Source organism: Scyliorhinus torazame, chromosome 10 (genome assembly GCF_047496885.1).
Source record: "Scyliorhinus torazame isolate Kashiwa2021f chromosome 10, sScyTor2.1, whole genome shotgun sequence".
NCBI classification, from domain to species: domain Eukaryota; kingdom Metazoa; phylum Chordata; class Chondrichthyes; order Carcharhiniformes; family Scyliorhinidae; genus Scyliorhinus; species Scyliorhinus torazame.
In genome coordinates, this window is record NC_092716.1 from 101,978,706 (window position 1) to 101,997,567 (window position 18,862).

The window sequence follows — 18,862 nt, forward strand, 5'->3', positions numbered from 1 at the left end:
TCACATTCTCCCCATGTCTGCGTGGGTTTCACCCCCACAACCCGAAGATGTGCAGGTTAGGTGGATTGGCCACACTAAATTGTCCCTTAATTGGAAAAAAAACGCTTTGTCGGTGTACTTCCAACACATGGACTGCACTTCTCGAGGGCGGTTAGAGATTGGCAGCCCATGGAAGTATAAGAAAAATCTAAAGCAGGCAACCCTAAAAAACCAACACAACTACAGAAGGTAATGTTCTCCATGACTAACTCCTCTTGGGTGATAAAGTGATTATGAAAAAATGCCTGAAAACCAAAAGTAGCCCTGTTGAAAATCTGAGTCCTTGATGGGGAAAAACACTTTGACACCTGTCAGGCACTATCTATGGAGCGAGGAAAAACAAGAGTTGATTTTTCAGGGCAGTGACCTTTCACCAACTTAAAGACAGCTAACATTGCAATTCTAGCTTGCAAGAGAATCTGAAGACTCCTAACTGAACAACAGGGATGTCCCCAGAGTTTGTGTCTCCAAAAGTGAATCTGTGGAGGATGTTGCTGAGCAGCTCCACCAATAATGAATGTGATGCAATCTCCTGTTCCAATGACATTAATTATCAAAATAAATACTGAGAAAAACGATAGATACTTGAAGATAGAATGTCTGTGATTGGCCTTTATTGTGTGATGAAAATGGAAAGTCTTTGAGAGGGACATCAGATCGTCAAGCTAGCGGTAGTAGTTCTTGAACATTTCAATGTGCGAGACTGCTGTAAATGTTGGTGCATTCCAGTCTGATTTTCTGAAAGTCATATCAGTTGCCCAAAGGAAAATTACGTTATCAATGCAAAACATTTTTAATATACAAGTAGGCACCAAGAGCATAAGCTAGCAAGTACAAAAGAACATGAGATGCAGCATTCTCAAGACGTTGTGCTTTTACAACATTTGGTGTGTCCTATCCCAACAGAAATTTGATGGCCTCACAGATGCCCCAGGCTCCAGAAAATCTACTTCAAACACTTCTATGTTTGCTATCCTCATTTACTGGATTTCTGTACTTCAGCTAGGCTGTCATGGAAAAGCAAGAGGACTGAGCTGGACACTCTAGTTTGTATTATTGTGAGAGAGGCAAAAAATTGGGATTCAATAGTTTGCAATTTCATCAGAAAACATTAGATTGTTTACGATAGATAAGTTGAGTGAGTGGGCTGATGCAGTATAATTTGGATAAATGTGAGGTTATCCACTTTGTAGCAAAAATGGGAAGGCAGATTGTTATCTGAATGACCATAAGTTAGGAGAGGGGAAAGTGCAAAAAGACCTGGGTGTTCCCGTACATCGGACGCTGAATGTAAGTATGCAGGTAGTAAAGAAGGCAAATGATATGTTGGCCATTTATAGCGAGAGGATTCAAGTGCAGGAGGAGGGATGTGTTGCTGCAGTTATCCAGGGCCTTGGTGAGGCCACACATGGAATATTGTTATTTGTGGGTGGAGATTTGGTCTCCTTATCTGAAGTAAGATGCTCTTGATCTAGAGTGCAGAGAAGGTTTACCAGACTGATTCCCAGGATGATTCTCAGACTGACATTTGAGGAGAGATTGAGTCTGTTAGGATTGTGTTCGCTAGAATTCGGAAGCATGCATGAGGGAGGGGATCTCGTTGAAGCCTATAAAACTCTTTTAAACAGAACTGGACAAGGCAGATGCCAGAAGGATGTTTCCGATGGTGGCGGTGTCCAGAACCAGGAATCACAGTCTGTGGATACGGGATAGACTGTTTAGGACAGAGATGAGGAGAAATTTCTTCACTGAGACAGTGGTCAGCCTGTGGAACCCATTACCACAAAGTAGTTGAGGTCAAAACACAGTTTTCAGGAAGCAGTTGGATATAGCTCTTGGAGCGAAGGGGATCAAAGGATATGAGGGGAAGGCGGGATCATGCTATTGAGTTGGATGATCAGTCATGATTATGTTGAATGGTGCAGCGGGCTCGAATGGCCAAATGGCTTCCTCCTATTTTCTATGTTTCTAAACAAACATGGGGGCATTTTTGGGTAATTCAGAAGGGGTTTTATTCTGCAACTAACCCCTGTGCCATCTAGTAACTGATCAAGGACTGGGAGCATGTGACTTTCTCTGTGCCATCGTGATACAGCTTTATTGATGCTTGCTGAGAAGTACAGGATATTTGCTTTTCACAAGCTGACTTTGTGCCATTTGCAGTCCCCAAGGCAGACCAGGAAGTTTATTAAAAAGAACATATCTTATTTTTCAAGATGAGGGGCGTTGGTGCTGATGAATGAAATACCAGTGACATTTTAATGCCTGCAGGGTGAATTGACCTCTGCTGCCCCCTGTGCAATGTTTCAGTTTTTCATACCAACAATTTCACAGCTTCAGTTAGACAAAATTTAATATGTCTTTCCTTTCTAGTTCTCCCACTTTCGCTTTCTGGTAGCATGACATTTTTGCATCTTTCCACTGGTACCATCAGTCCTCTGTTAAGTATGATTCTTGGCTAAGTGTTAGGTCATTCTACCTCGCCTTCCATCTTCCACCCTCCATAAACTTGAGCTCGTCAAAACTCTGCTGCCATGATTCTAAGCTTTCACCAAACTCGCTGACGTACATTGATCCCTGATCTACCAACACCTGAATTATAAAATTCTCATCCATGCGTTCAAATCCTTCCTTAGCCTCACATTTCTCTATCTACGCAATTTTCTCCAGCTCGACAATCTGAAAATCGTACATTCCTCTAACTTTTTATTTGTTCGTGGACTGTGGGTGTCACTGGCTAGGCCAGCATTTATTGACCATCCCTAATTGTTCTTGAGCTGTCTTATTGAACTGCTGACGTCCATGTGCTGTAGGAACATCTACAGTGCGGTTAGGAAGGGAGTTCCAAGATTTTGACTCACTGACATGTAGCAAACTTGACCTTGTGTAACTCCTTCCATTGGTAGCCATTCATCAAGACTGTAAGCTCTGGAATCCCCCATCTAAATGTCTCACCTTTCCAATAAGATCTTTCTTAAAGTTACATTCTTGTCCAAGCTATTAGTTAGCTTTCCTAAGATCTCTTTTGGACTGATGTTGATTTTTATCTGATTTTTTTGTGAAATAGCTCCTAATCTTTTGTTACCTTAAGGATGCTGTATAAGTGCAAGTTTTATTTATCTTCATATGCAAAGTGGTACAAAAGAAATCGTAGGTAAACCTAAGATTTCATTTCATGCCAAATTAGACCGCAGATGGCATTGATCAAGATAAAACTATCTTTATGTCAAAGGTGCAGTAAGATGCATTTTACTAGCAAACCAATTCGGGAGCATTGAGCTTTCAAAACTATCCCAACTGAATGTAATCCTGTCATTTAAAAAAATATATATGTACGGGATGTGGGCATCACTGACTGGTTAGGCCAGAATTTATTGCCCAATCTAGTTGCCCTACAGAAGATGGTGACGAGCTGCCTTATTGAACCACTGCAGTTCCTGAGGTGTAGGTACACCCACTGTGTTGTTAGGGAGGGATACTGACCCAGCGACAGTGAAGGAATGGTGATCTATTTGCAAGTAAGGATGGTGACTGACTTGGAGGGGAACCTCCTGCTGGTTGTTCCCACGTATCTGTTGGTCTTTTCCTTCTAGATGGTAATGGCCGTGTGTTTGGAAAATGCTGCCTAAGGAACCTTGGCGAGTTCCTGCAGTGCATCTTGTAGATGGTACACATGGTTGCCACTGTTCGTCGGTGGTGGAGGGATTGAATGTTTGTGGAAGGGGTAGCAATCAAGCCAGCTGCTTTGTCCTGGATGGTGTTGAGCTTCTTGTGTTGTTGGAGCTGCACTCATCCAGACAAGTGTAGAGTATTCTGCTGTAAGTAACTGAGTTGAGATTGATCTAAATTCACTTTATGTACTGTAGCTGGAACGCCTATTAATCCCAAAGTCAATAGATTGGGGCACTAATTTACAGTACCATCCAACCTCCTGAAGGCAGACTCAGTGCTGTATATGTACCTTGATATGGTTGGCGTTGATTGTGTGCTTCAAGGACTTGGAGGTGAGCAACCCTATGTGGAGCAGAGCAACTTCCTGGTATCGAGTCTTGAGAGTGGAATATTCATGGCCAGTATCAGGATTTTGCTCCCTAGCCCCCATCTTCTGAGCAGTAGATTATTTTTCTCGAAACAAAATATAGACATTTTAAACACTCTGTCCCCAGTGGAAATTAAAGAATCGCTAGTATTGTAACAGCACTAACAACAGTCTGTACACAGCTAGAGCTTTTTGTTCCGCTTAATTCTTCTTCCTCCTGAAAGTCCTCCCTGATATGGGATTGTGGTGACTGGGTGCCAGCAGTTTGAGTACTGCCCCTCAGAGGCCCTTCTTGTGTCAGTGAGCCTTGACTGTGTGTTTAAGGGCATTTCAAAAGTAAATAAAATCTAAGTGCGATCCACTTGTGCAACCTTGAGCAGGGCTCTTGAATAACAGTCAGAAATGAATTTATGGCTGATATTTTTCCTCTATGTAATCCAAAGACAAGGTGATAATTGTGGTGCTCCAACTCCTGTTTGCGTTCATATCTGAAATGTATACCATTAGTGATAGACAAGGCATTGTGGTTGAATGGAATGTTTGCAATCTACTCCAGATTCTCCCTGAACAGATGGAGAAGCTCAGTTTAAAGTTGAACTTTAGTGTCGTGGTAAGACTAATACTTAGTTCAAACTTACAGGCTTTAAATGGGAAAATTGAAATGTGCAGTACGGTGCTATGTTTAGCTAGCAAGCTCCACCTACTTTATTTTACACTTATGAGTACTGTAGACTGGTACATAGCCACAGCATTGCTTGTCGGACTGAAAATAGCAGGGTTGTACTGCCATCCTGTGCTATATACCACACCCCCTCTTGTTCAGGCTTGTCAGTCTGTCTATTCAGTGTTCAATTATCCCTGCTGTGGTTGCTTTCTCCTTTGCATTCTTTTTAAGCAACAAAATCCCCAAGTCGTTATCCTCGCTAGCTGAATTGAGGGGTAGAATTTGTTTGCCTAGAAAATGATGCAGATTGTTGATTATGAAAGGTTTGTAATGAACCTATGTGGGTGGGGCAGTGATTTGCACTGATGCCTCACAGCGCCAAGGACCCAGGTTTTGTTCCCGACCCCGGGTCACTACCTGTGTGGAGTTGACACATTCTCTCCTTGTCTGCGTGGATTTCATCCCCAAAACTCAACTATGTGCAGGGTAAGTAGATTGGCCATGCTAAATTGCCCACTAATTGGAAAAAAAATTATTTAATGAACCTATGTTTAATAAATAATTAATTTTGAATTTGTTAACTTTTTTATTTAAAAAACTCATTAATGGGATGTGAGTAAGCATTTATTGTCCTTGAACTGAGGCTTGCTGGGCCAGTTCAGAGGGCACTTAAAGAGTCAACCAAATTTCTGCCGGCCTGGAGTCACATGTAGACCAGACCAGGTAAGAATGGCAGATTTCCTTGCGTAAAGGACATTAGTGAACCAGATGGATATTTTAAAAAAAACATTTGACAATGGTTTACTGGTTGTCATTAGTTTCTTTTTTGCTGAATACAAATTTCACCATCTGCTTCGGTGTGATTTGAACCCGGGTCCCCAGAGCATTATTTGGGTCTCTGGATTACTGGGCTCATTACAATGCACTGCCTTTGTTTGTACACATTGTCATTCGCCCAAATGTTGCTGGAATGGGGATCTGGCATATGTGCTGTTCGTTAGACTTTGTCCTGTGCCCTTCCGCTTGATAAGACTTTACCCTGTAAGTTACTGGGGCATGCTGGCTGGCATCGACACAGCTAAGTTCAAAAGTGTTTGGAGGTATCCGTAACAAATGACATTTAAGCATCGAGAAAGAAGTGAGTGGGCAACATGAGCGTTAAACCAAATATAGAAATATAAATGAGTGAAAGAGAGATTGGATTGAGAGAGAAAAAGGAGACCAAAAGGGAAAATAATTTTTTTTATATCTCTAAGATTGACAACGTTGAGGAGAGGGAGTCAACAGTTTAAATTAGAGATTTGTGAAATATTTTCCGATGTAATCCCATTTGAGAATTGCTGTTAGCCAGATACGAGTAAAATGAAACAACAGTAAAGCACTATTTAAGAATTGTATTTTTATGTACTCTGATAAGTTAGCCGATGACAAAATGCATAATGTAACCTCTCTCTCCCTCTCTCCCTCTCTCTCTCCCTCTCTCTCTCCCCCTCTCTCTCCCCCTCTCTCTCCCCCCTCTCTCCCCCTCTCTCTCCCCCTCTCTCTCCCCCTCTCTCTCCCCCTCTCTCTCCCCCTCTCTCTCCCCCTCTCTCTCCCCCTCTCTCTCCCCCTCTCTCTCCCCCTCTCTCTCCCCCTCTCTCTCCCCCTCTCTCTCCCCCTCTCTCTCCCCCTCTCTCTCCCCCTCTCTCTCCCCCTCTCTCTCCCCCTCTCTCTCCCCCTCTCTCTCCCCCTCTCTCCCCCCCCTCTCTCCCCCCCCTCTCTCCCCCCCCTCTCTCCCCCCCCTCTCTCCCCCCCCTCTCTTCCCCCCCCTCTCTCCCCCCCTCTCTCCCCCCCCTCTCTTCCCCCCCCTCTCTCCCCCCCCTCTCTCCCCCCCTCTCTCCCCCCCTCTCTCCCCCCCCCTCTCTCCCCCCCCCCTCTCTCCCCCCCCCCTCTCTCCCCCCCCCCTCTCTCCCCCCCCCTCTCTCCCCCCCCCCTCTCTCCCCCCCCCCTCTCTCCCCCCCCCCTCTCTCCCCCCCCCTCTCTCCCCCCCCCCTCTCTCCCCCCCCTCTCTCTCCCCCCCCTCTCTCTCCCCCCCCTCTCTCTCCCCCCCCCTCTCTCTCCCCCCCCCTCTCTCTCCCCCCCCCTCTCTCTCCCCCCCTCTCTCTCCCCCCCCCTCTCTCTCCCCCCCCTCTCTCTCCCCCCCCTCTCTCTCCCCCCCCTCTCTCTCCCCCCCCTCTCTCTCCCCCCCCTCTCTCTCCCCCCCCTCTCTCTCCCCCCCCCTCTCTCTCCCCCCCCTCTCTCTCCCCCCCCTCTCTCTCCCCCCCCTCTCTCTCCCCCCCCTCTCTCTCCCCCCCCTCTCTCTCCCCCCCCTCTCTCTCCCCCCCCTCTCTCTCCCCCCCCCTCTCTCTCCCCCCCCTCTCTCTCCCCCCCCCCTCTCTCTCCCCCCCCTCTCTCTCCCCCCCTCTCTCTCCCCCCCCCCTCTCTCTCCCCCCCCCTCTCTCTCCCCCCCCCCCTCTCTCCCCCCCCCCCCTCTCTCCCCCCCCCCCCCCCCCACCATTTTAGTTTAAATCCTCCCAACCGCTGTAGCAATCAGTCCCAGTCCTCCCCAGGTGTAACCCGTCCAATTTGTACAGGTCCCACCTGCCCTAGAACCGGTCCCAATGCCCCAGGAATCTGAAACCCTCCCCCTGACACCATCTCTTGAGCTCTGTATTCATCCGAACGATCCCGTCATTTCTACTCTAACTAGCACGGTGCACCGATAGTAATCCTGAGATCACTACTTTGGAGGTCCAGATACGAGTAAAATGAAACAACAGTAAAGCACTGTTTAAGAATTGTATTTTTATGTACTCTGATAGGTTAGCCGATGACGAAATGCACAGTGTAACCCCTCTCCCTCTCTCTCTCTCTCTTCCCCCCCCCCCCCCCCCCATTCTGCTTTTAGGACCTCATTCCTCTTTTTACCTATGTCGCTTGTACTGATGTGTTCCACTTTGGACTTAAAATAGAACAAAATACAGGTACAGTGTTTCAAAATCGGCAACCTTGGGATGGATGGCATGCAGGATTTCAGATCTTGCTGGATGCTGTCAGACCTACTGAGATTGTCCAGTATTTTCTGTTTTTTCAGATTCCAGCATCTGGATTAATTTACTTTTATCTCAAGCTATTTATTTTATTTTACTCCATTAAAATTGACGCAAGGCACGTTTTAAAAATGTCCAGTTTTTGGACAGTCAGATTTGACTAACTACTGTACTTAATGGTGAAAAGTTAGTGATGGTCCAAAGGGCCTTGTGGTCCTGATACATAAGTCATTAAAATGTCATGAGAGCGCAGAAAATGATCAGAAGGAGAGTTCTAATGTTGGCCTTTATATCTAGAGCACTAGAATGTAAGGGGTAGAAGTCCTGCTTTGGCCACGTAAAAGTCTAATTTGATCGCACCTGGAGTGCTACGAGCTGTCCTGTGCATTACACCTTAAAGAATGTATTGGCCTTGGAGGGAGCGCAAATTTATCAGAATGATACCTGGACTCCAAAGTTTAAAAATGGATAAATTATACAAACTAGGGATGTAGTTCCTGGAATTTGGAAATGCTAAATGTTGATTTAATTGAAATTTTTGAAATACTATAAGGGACAGATAAGATGGTTAAACTGAAACTATTAGGGCAGGAATCTCCGCTGTCGGGATGTTCCGTTTTGCTGGCAGCCCGGGGGTTTCCCGACGGCGTGGGGCTCCCCCACAATGGGAAACCATATTGACCAGCCAGCGAAACTGAGCATTCCGCCGGCGTACTGAACCAGAAATCTGGCGTGCGGGATGAAGAATCCAGCCCTAGGAGTGGGCATGGGGGTGGCATGTTCTAAAAATTAATATTTCAGAAGTGAAATTAGGATGCATGTCTCCATACAAAGGTTGGGCGAGGTTTGAAATTCTCTTCCGGAAACAAATTTATGTCAGATCAATTGTAAATTTTCAGTGTGAAATTCATGGATTGTTGTTATCCAGCAGCAATAAGCCAGGAAATCTCATAAAGGCAGACACATGGAGTTGGGTAGCAGATCAGTCACAATCTCAATGAACAATAGGATAAGTTCCAGGGGCTAACTATCTTCCTACTCTTGTTCATTTTCTGTCTTCACTTAAAATGACTGCTCAACATTGTGCTCTCCAGAATGGTAGCTAATTTTATATTGTATTGTTTTAGAGAAACTTAAATCGGAACAGTTACAAGGATAATCCATAATACAAGCTAGAGTTTACTGTGGGTAATGTCAAAAGAGAACCGCAGCCTGCTTCCTGATGGTTCATTGCATTTGAATATTTCATCGCTGGATATTCGTTCAAGACTGTTTTGTTAATACCTTAATTATTTCCTTAGTTGGGAGAAGATGTGCTTTGAGACTTATTACTCCATATAGAAGAAATGTATGAGAATTAGCTGGAGTAATTCCTGAATATTACTCTCCCTTGGTATACAGAGGTGAAATATTGTGAATGTTGAACTTGAGATTGCAGTTCAGAGTGAGAGCTGAGGAAAGCTCAAATGCATACCCATGACATGATAGAACGTTTTGGTACTCTAACATGTCATCTCAGTGCATCACTGAACTTTCAGAAGCTTGTGGCTTTTTTCAAGTTGTTTTGCTGTACATGGCATTCTTGGATCCGCAAAAAAAATTAATAAACACCAAGGGATAGGAAAGAAGGATCTTGGCCAACTTGCACTCGACATTGTTTTGTGTTTCCATTTCAGGGAAATGGGTCTGTTTTCTGTTATTGCAAATGAAATAAATCGCTTATTGTCGCAAGTAGGCGTCAAATGAAGTTACTGTGAAAAGCCCCCTAGTCGCCACATTCCGGCGATGAAGGTTCTCCACCATTCACAAGTACTGCAGTCTCAGTGAAGTGGAGCTGTGTAGCCCATTGGCATTACAGAAAGTACATCACATTACCAAACTGGATCCTCAAGTCATTGCAAAGTGTGAGCATCTTTGGGAGTCCCAAGCATCAACTCCAAAGGGCATAAGCTTGTCTGAGATGGAGAATGCCAGTTGTAGAAGCTTTTCGCCTCCTGAGCGGTCTAGACGATGAATGCAGTCCAGAACAAGATTGGACATGCTAGACAGTTTCCAGGCGTAACCTTTTTAAAAAGGGGCAGGAGAGTCTGCTCAACATAGATTATTGAGAGATTGTGAAATTCATTTTCATGATGTGTAGTTGTGGTAGGAATTATCTCAACATTTACAGTTAGATTGGATACGTGGATGAAAGAAAATAGGATAACGGGCTATCGGAGCAAAGCAGGTAAATTTGATTAGAATTATTTGTACCATGGTGGCCTGGTTTGGTTAACTGGCTGGATTCTGTCCTGTAATTTCTATGTAGAACATGCACAATGATGTGAATGTATCGGACATGTTAAATTTTTTGGAGTTATTCCATGCCTTCACAAGTATTCTATTTGGTATGCATCAAATGCCAGCTTTGACTTGCTACTGCAGGTACTTTAGGTATTAATCTGTACTGTGCAGAAAGAGGACTGATGTAAGTAATGCCTTGTGTGTTGGAGCAGGTTGTGAAATGATTGATATTGTGTTCATTGGGATAGAAGTAATTCCAGTGATGAAAGTTTGGAGGAAGAATGTGGGAATGAAGCCTCTTTTTAAAAAAAAAAAACCACTGCATTTAAGCTGTAAATTGCTGAATACCAAATCTTGTTAAGTTTGATTAATCAATCATGAATAGGAACTGACAGAAATGCATTGCATGTTGCAAGCCTTTGAAGAACAACATTTGTTTACCTTTTTGTTTTGCCACAGTAACCAGGATGATTACCAGCTGGTGCGAAAACTTGGCCGCGGGAAATACAGTGAAGTATTCGAGGCTATTAACATAACAAACAATGAAAAAACAGTAGTCAAAATACTGAAAGTGAGTATTGGCTTTTTCTGTTCCGCACCTAATGGTCTGTCACCTGCACGTAGGGTCAGTAATGCATTATTGTCTCTATTATGCATAGCATGAATATTCCTGCATTATATTTCATCTCTTGCTATCTTGCTTTTTGCTCGCTCTTCATCCTTGTTGACCTGTACTTGCCCCCCACCTTCCCTTGTATATTAAATTTAAACTTTCACCTTCAAATCTTCCTGTAGTTCTCTGTCGCTCGCTCTCTTGTCTCTGTCGTCCCCTCTCCCGCTCGGCCCCCCTCTCCCGCTCGGCCCCCCTCTCCCGCTCGGCCCCCCTCTCCCCGTCGGCCCCCCTCTCCCCGTCGGCCCCCCTCTCCCCGTCGGCCCCCCTCTCCCCGTCGGCCCCCCTCTCCCCGTCGGCCCCCCTCTCCCCGTCGGCCCCCCTCTCCCCGTCGGCCCCCTCGTAATCCTCATGCTGTTCAGCACCGTCCCATCATTGCTTCCCAGACCTACTTGATCTAATAGGGTTAGTCTACAGTGATTTATAACCCTAACTTCAGGGACTTGGTTGTGCTGAGTTTTCTTTTAACGTGTGGTTTGGGTCCCAATCAATGCTCCAACAATAGGATGAACATTTTGTGGTTATAATGTTTTACTTGAAATGAGCTTGGGCAGTGGCAATTCACTTCATAGAGAATATGAACTCTCAGCACAAACTCCGTAGTTTGAAAGAAGATGACTTTAAATTATTTATATGAATTGAAAGCCAAAGGATGGCTGATGTGGTAATCAGGAAAAGGCCACGTTGAATACTCTTGTGAAGATTTGGCAGAGGCATGCTGTTGGGCCATTGAATCAAGTGATCTGAAAATGGTTGACAATAATGCTTGCTGCCTGGAAGTAATTCCCCCGCATTCCTTGTCACAAGAGTGTAAACTGACAAAGATCATAAAAATAGGACCCAACTTTGTGTTTCTGACCACTCATTATTGTTAAACAAAAGTGAGGATAGCTGAAAGTTGGAAAAAGAAGTTTCATTTTTTGGAGGTTGCTCCCTTTAAGATGTTGAATTAGTTGGTTTTATTTGGTTTATGGGGCACTCAGTCCTGAACTATAGAAGGGGTAAATTGACCTGATTTACATTGCACATTGTGTGCACTTTTGGTGAAGACAGGACCAAGACCAGCTGCTAAGTTTTCTTGGGTGTTTCGGAGGTTGACGGTCACTATAAAGATCACATGACTAAAGGTCAGTTGGATACTGGCAAGTGTTAGCCACCCATGGAGCCATCCCACAGAGAACAGTCGACTACCTGAGGAGAAGAGACTTCTTAAAAATAATTCTGGGATGCAGGATGAATGTGGACTGTGATGAGGTAAAACTGCATCTTGTGCAGCAGGTTAATTGCCATCTCCATAGGTGACTCTGTAAATTGGCCAAACACCGAACCCTTTAATGATTCCAGTGATTGGGTTAACAATTAAAAGAAAGATCATAGGGGAAAAGCTAATGCTGTTTATTTTTGATTAATCTAAATATTGCGAACTGTAACCTGACATTGGTGGTGTTGCCTTTTAATTTTTGTTTCCTTGGCATTTTCTGGCTTTTCATCTGCATGATGAAGTCGCTATGTGATCTCTTGGATTTTAATAAATGCGTGATTTAATTGAAGCAGCTCCACAGGAAATGTGTCCATAACACCACCAAAATGTCAAGTGTAAGTGAAGAACATGACAAGATGGGAAGGATTTGTTATAGACTTTGTGGGCAGCACGGTAGCATGGTGGTTAGCACAATTGCTTCACAGCTCCAGGGTCCCAGGTTTGATTCCCGGCTTGGGTCTCTGTCTGTGCGGAGTCTGCACGTTCTCCCCGTGTGTGCGTGGGTTTCCTCCGGGTGCTCCGGTTTCCTCCCACAACCCAAAGATGTGCAGGTTAGGTGGATTGGCCATGCTAAATTGCCCTTAATGTCCAAAATTGCCCTTGGTTTTGGGTGGGGTTACTGGTTTATGTGGATAGGGTGAAGGTGTGGTCTTGGGTAGGGCGCTCTTTCCAAGAGCCGGTGCAGACTCAATGGGCTGAATGGCCTCCTTCTGCACTGTAAATTATATGATGATTCTATGAAGTCGAAGGGTTTTAAATTGTTCCAACTAAATGATTCTTCAGATCTCCCAGTTTGAATATACAGGAAAATTGGGGTATTTTAGTTCATGATGTTTGCTGCTTGTTTTTATATCTTCAAGGCAACATCTGAAGGAAAAGCTTGAGATTTGTGTAAATTAGTTCAATTCAATAGTCCCAAATAACTTCTGTCTGCAATGAGGAAGGAGCAGTGCTCCGAAAGCTAGTGATTTGAAACAAACCTGTTGGACTTTAACCTGGTATTGTAAGACTTCTTATTGTGCTCACCCCAGTCCAACGCCGGCATCTCCACATCATGCAATGAATGTAGCCTAACTAAATGACAACCAGTTGTGAGGTTGTGCTACAGTTTAGTATTATTAATGTATGCTGTCCTTGATTAATACAGTGCTTAAATGCTCAAAACTTTTAACATATCAAAACTGTCAGGATGTCAGCTATCTGTGTAAAAGTTTTGGGAGGATTTATCATGCTTCGTACATCAGGATGTTACTGTCGCACTTTGTATACACCTCCGATGATTGATTGGCAAATTAATGTAATCTTTGGAAAGAAAACATGAAAGGGCACAGAAACCCTACTGTTATCCCAGTTGCAATAATGAGACGAGGAGCCTTGCAACTGCTAATCTAGGGAAACTTCCAACGACAATAACTTGCCTTTAATTGACCTTGAGGCCTACTGAGATCACTTCCCCACAGAGAGTATCTCCGTACTGGCCTTAAAGAGACTGGCCAGGTTATTGCACTACACTCAAGGCTACTTGTGAGTAATGTCAAAATGATTTATGCATGGGTGAGTGAGCATCTTTTTTTCAGGATAAAATGCTCTTTTTAGGTATTTCTATTTTCCCCCCCCCTGTTATGAGAGGTCTTGCACTCACTATCCGGAGTTGAAAGGTTGTTAAGTGGGCATGTCAGATGCTCCATGGTTACCTTGCATGACTAATATTGGAGTTGGAAGGAGTTTAACATATGAAAATGACATTGCTCAGTCGAAATTTAGAATATTTTAGTGCATTGTTAGTTTGTAGGGAAAATCTGCAGCTGATGTTTTTCCATATCAAACTATGGACATACATAGGCTTGATTACCAATAATTCTGGATTTTTAGAACTCCGAATGCTAGTTTAGAGGGAAAATTGACTTCTTGACTAGCATGTCTCTTTGCCAAAGCTTTTTACGTGAGACAGGCTATGCAGTTGGTGAGGAAACCTTTTCTTTTGGAAAATATTTTTATTTGGTTTTTTAAAACATTTTATACATAAAACAAAACAACAAGCAGAAAGAACAACATAATCCCCCCCCCCTGCAAATTCTACCAACCAATTCATATATGACTCAAAAAAATAACCCCCCGTCCCCCTCCTTTAGCAGCCGACGATGACCAACTCTTTAAACTGAAGAATAAACAGACTAAATCACCAGATGGGTGAAGGCAGCACTATACAGCACTGGCGTGAGATTTGGAGTGGTCTACCCGGTGAAGTTGAGAGTGACACGCAACTTGAGAAATTTCTATTTCTAGACAGCGGAGGTGGCAGAGGCGTTCGTGAAGGCCGAGGGACTGGGACTGGAATTGGGACTGTGCTTTGTCTTGATCTTTCTTTTTTTGTTTTGTGTTTGATGGTGGGAATGTGGAGTTTGTGTTAGTTGAACGGGGGAAGTGTAGTTTAACATTCTTTATAGTTGGTTACAAGAATATTGAGCCTTGGGTTTATGTCTGTTTTTGGGGGTGCACTGGTTTTGTTTGTTTCTCTGGGACTGGGTTATGGAGGAGAGATTGGGGGGAGAAGGACTTGGGCGGGGCCTCTGCACTAACAAGCGAAGGTCGGCTAGTGAACGGGTGTGGTGGGGGGAGGGTGCCGCAGTTGGAACCTGGTTGAGCAGATTTCGATGGACCTGGGAGGTGTGAAAGATGGGGGAAGAGGACCGATACTGGAAGAGGTGTTTGCAAGAGGAAGTGGATGGGTGATTCTGGGAGGGGAGGATTGGGTTCAATGGTAACAAAAGACTGGGATGGTCAGGCCTGAGGGGGTCTGTGTGTCGGTCTGTGTCGGGTTTCCGCATTGCAGGTTTTGGAGAAGGGGGTAGCCCAGAGGCCGGGGTGGAGAATGGACGTAGGGTTGTTAGCGGACCGGAGCTTCTGTGACAAGATTGGGAAGAGCAGTGGGGGTTGAGGGAATTTCTGGACGAACTGGAGCATCCGAGGCTGGGAGAGGAGGATCGGGCTGGGTTGGAGGATCCGGAGGTGATTGGGAGGAAGGTGGCAGGGCCCGATGGATTGCCGGTCGAATTTTATAAGAAATCTTAAGGACGAGCTGGTTCCGTTGATGGTGGAAATGTTTGAGGATGCGATGGATAGGCGTGTCTTGTTGCAAACGATAGGACAGGCTTCCATCTCATTGCTACTAAAGGATAATGAAAATGATCCGGTGGAGTGTGGGTCGTATAGGCCCATATCTCTGCTGAATGTAGATGCCAAGATACTGGCAAAGCTGTTTAAGTTGGAAGGGAGTCTCCGGAAAGTGATTGGGGAGGACCAGACTAGGTTTGTGAAAGGAAGGCAGTTCTCGAATGTGAGGAGGTTGATGAGCGTGCTCCTTTCTCTGGTGAAGGGAAGGGAGACGGAGGTGGTGGTGGCGCTGGACGCAGAGAAGGTGTTTGATTGGGTAGAATAGTGTTATTTGATGGCGGTACTGGAGAGATTTGGAATTGGGTTGAAGTTTGCGGCATGGGTGCTGCTGCTGTATAAGGAGCTGATGGTGAGTGCATGCACCAACTACATGAATTGAGGGTATTTCACACTGCACCGGGGAACGAGGCAGGGATGTCCCATGTTTTCTCCCCCTCTTCTGTTTGCATTGGATAATAGTCCTTGGCCTTTGTGCTGAGAAGCTCGGGTTGTGGAAGGGAATAGTGAGGGGGGGGGGGGGGGGGGGGGGGGGGGGTGTATAGGATGCAAGGCTTGGGGGATGGGACGAGAGGGGGATTTTAAGGAAATGAAAGATTTGTTCCTTGTGGGGTGCAATTCGTGAACTGAGAGGAGCTGAGAGAGAAGTATGGGTTGGCGCAGGGGGAAGGGTTTAGGTATATTCAGGTGCTAAACTTTGTGAGGAAGGTTTTTCTGACCTTCCCAATAGTGCTGGCCTCCTCGTTGCTGGAGGCGGTGCTGCCGGTTTTTGGGGCGGGGGGGGGGGGGAATATGGGGAGAGGGAATATGGGGAGATATGGGCCTATACGACCCACACTCCACCGGATCATTTTCATTATCCTTTAGTAGCAATGAGATGGAAGCCTGTCCTATTTCTGATAAAGAATGGGTTAAAGGGATATGAGGAACAGGTAGTGGTTTTGAGACCAGGAAGAAATCAGTCATGATATAAGTGAATGGTGGAGCATGCTTCAAGGGCTGAATTGCCTACTTCTCGTAAGTGGGAGATCTCTTGGGAGCTGAGATGGCTCCAAGTTAACAGGCTTGGCGATGCCCACCCTCTACCACAAGACGTGGTAATCCATAACTTGAATCGGAGAGGTCCAGAATACTTCAGTATTCAGTGTGAAGTCTTACAACACCAGGTTAAAGTCGAACAGGTTTGTTTGGAATCACTAGCTTTCAGAGCGTAGCTCCTTCTTCATCGGACTCTCCCGATGAAGGAGCTACACTCCGAAAGCTAGTGATTCCAAGCAAACCTGGTGGACTTTAACCTGGTGTTGGAAGACTTCTTACTGTGCCCACCTCAGTCCAATGTCGGCATCTCCACATCAGTATTCAGTGACTAGCCTGGCTGGCTCAGTAATGAAAGCTGAATGATAAAGCAAGTTTAAGGGGCCAAATGGCCTACTGCTCATTTCTGACTTCCTGGTGTTGGTATGTATTTGCGTTCGTTGCCATTCATGCTTAGATTTGTCGGTAGACTTTGGGGTTTTATGTTGGAACTTTCTGTGATTAGGCTGCCATTTTGGTGCAGTGCCCTCCACACGAGATTTGTGACTGTGCACAGGACAACAACCATAACTCCTTTGCCAGTCCAGCAGAAGCATTGTTACTGAGCAGTGCAGTCTGAACCAGGAAGTGTAAATTGGAATATTTAATTCAATATCCATGTACAGAAATCAAAACAAGGCGATATTTTAAAAAAAGTAACTTTTTTTATTCAAAATCGCCAACAATAATTAAAATTTGAAGGAATGAGACTGCACATTTGAAAGAGTTAATTGCATTGCCAGTGAGGATGTTTAAATGTGTTTAAGACAACATGCCATTAAAATTTTAATAAACTGGAATAGACTAACCCTAACATTTTCTGGTGTGTATTATCACATAAGTGAAACGTGTTTCGCTGTCAAGTCACTCTCAAATTCTGCTGTGGCACAGCTTTTGGACAAGCAGAGCAACTTGGCTAGCTACTTCCTGATTTCTACTTGTAACTATGTATGCAGTGTCATTGGAAGTTGTTGAGTGTTTTAAATTTTAATAACTGAACGCTGTTCGCTTCACTGTTACTTTTACCAAAAATATAGTACATTGTGTTAAGTTCTGCTTTAGATCATATTGAATTCGGAGACATGACAAATGTAACATGGGTGAGATTATCAGTACATTCGTATCTCAGAAATTCTTCTGCACACCTTCAAAGTAGAAAAATCAATTTCGATGACTCTTTCAGATCGGGGAAGCTTTGAGTAAAATTTACATGTTTGCAAAGAATTAACCCAACGTTCGTTTTAATCTAATTTCTGGTCTAACTTTGAAATCCAGTTGATGAAATCGCCCCAGGAAACCACACCTGGTGCTTGTAAACAGATGATATTTCAAGTCAACTCTAGGTTTGATTTGAACTATTTCAGTCGACATCCTCAAATATGTGTAAGTCTTCCATCTGGCATGCACATATAGCATTCCAGCCTTTGTACTTTTTCAGATGCAAAATAATTTTATGAAAAGAGAAAGCCAGGCATTTTGTTTTGGGCCTTTGAATTGGAGCCTGAAATTTACATCAGCTACTTGTATTTGTGTAGTGCCTTTAATGCCATTAAACACCCTATGGCATTTATAAACAATTGGAACATTATAAAACGTTATAACAATTTGACACAGCCCACATAAGATTTTAGGGCAGATGTCCAAAAGCTCAGTTAAAGGAGTAAGTTTTGAAGAGCATCTTACAAACATACAAACAAATGGAAACAGGAGTAGGCCATTTGCCCATCGAGCCTGCTCTGGCATTCAATAAGATTGTGGCTGATCGGTTTGTGTTTTGAGTTCCACATTCCTATCTACCCCAGATAACCATAGATTCTTGTTAGACGGGAATCATAAGATATAGGAGCAGAATTAGGCCATTCGATCTGTTGAGTCTGTTTGGCCATTCGATCATGGCTGATGGGTATCTCATCCCATTTTCCAGCTTTCTCCTGTACCCCTGATTCCTTTATTAATCAAGAGCTTATTTATCTTTTGTCTTAAAGACACTCAGTGACTTGGCCTCTGTCATGATATCCACATTAACATATGGTGCAATCACACACACACACACTGATGGACAGGCAGTTGGACCAACTAACACACACATAACATCGCAGCCAATCACCAGTGAGAGCACACGCACTATAAAACAGTTCCCGCTCATTCTACCAGGAGATAGCTCAGAGCACAGAGCTCACAGCATGCCACTCAGACATACACCATGTGCTGAGTGCCTCACTAAGATAGTGCTAGGGCTGGGTCCACAGGTTAGCTGGTGAAGTACGAACAACAGCCAGAAGTTAATAGTTATTATTGTACAGAATAATAAAACTGAGTTGTATCATCTACAACCGTGTTGGTTCGTTTGTGTATCGGAACACCCAAAACGACAGCCTCCACAGCCTTCTGTGGCAAAGAGTTCCACAGATTCACCACCTTCTGGCTGAAGAAATTCCCCCTCGTCTCAGTTTTGAAGGATTGTCGCTTCAGTCTGAGACTATGCCTTCAGGTTCCAGTCTCTCCTGCTTATGGAAACACCTTCTCCACGTCCACTCTATCTTGGCCTCTCTGTTTTCTGTAAGCTTCAATGAGATGCCCCCTCATTCTTCTA

At 44.5% G+C, this 18,862-nt stretch overlaps 1 protein-coding gene across 4 annotated transcripts in view; it reads left to right on the forward strand.

The window, feature by feature from the left end:
- The window catches only part of csnk2a2b (casein kinase 2, alpha prime polypeptide b), a 107,415-nt gene that overhangs the window by 17,610 nt on the left and 70,943 nt on the right, over positions 1 to 18,862 (forward strand). For all 4 annotated transcript variants that reach the window (XM_072518526.1, XM_072518528.1, XM_072518527.1 and 1 more), the window contains exon 2: positions 10,553 to 10,664. In XM_072518526.1, coding sequence (XP_072374627.1) covers positions 10,553 to 10,664 — 112 coding nt within the window. The remainder of the gene's footprint in view (positions 1 to 10,552; positions 10,665 to 18,862) is intronic.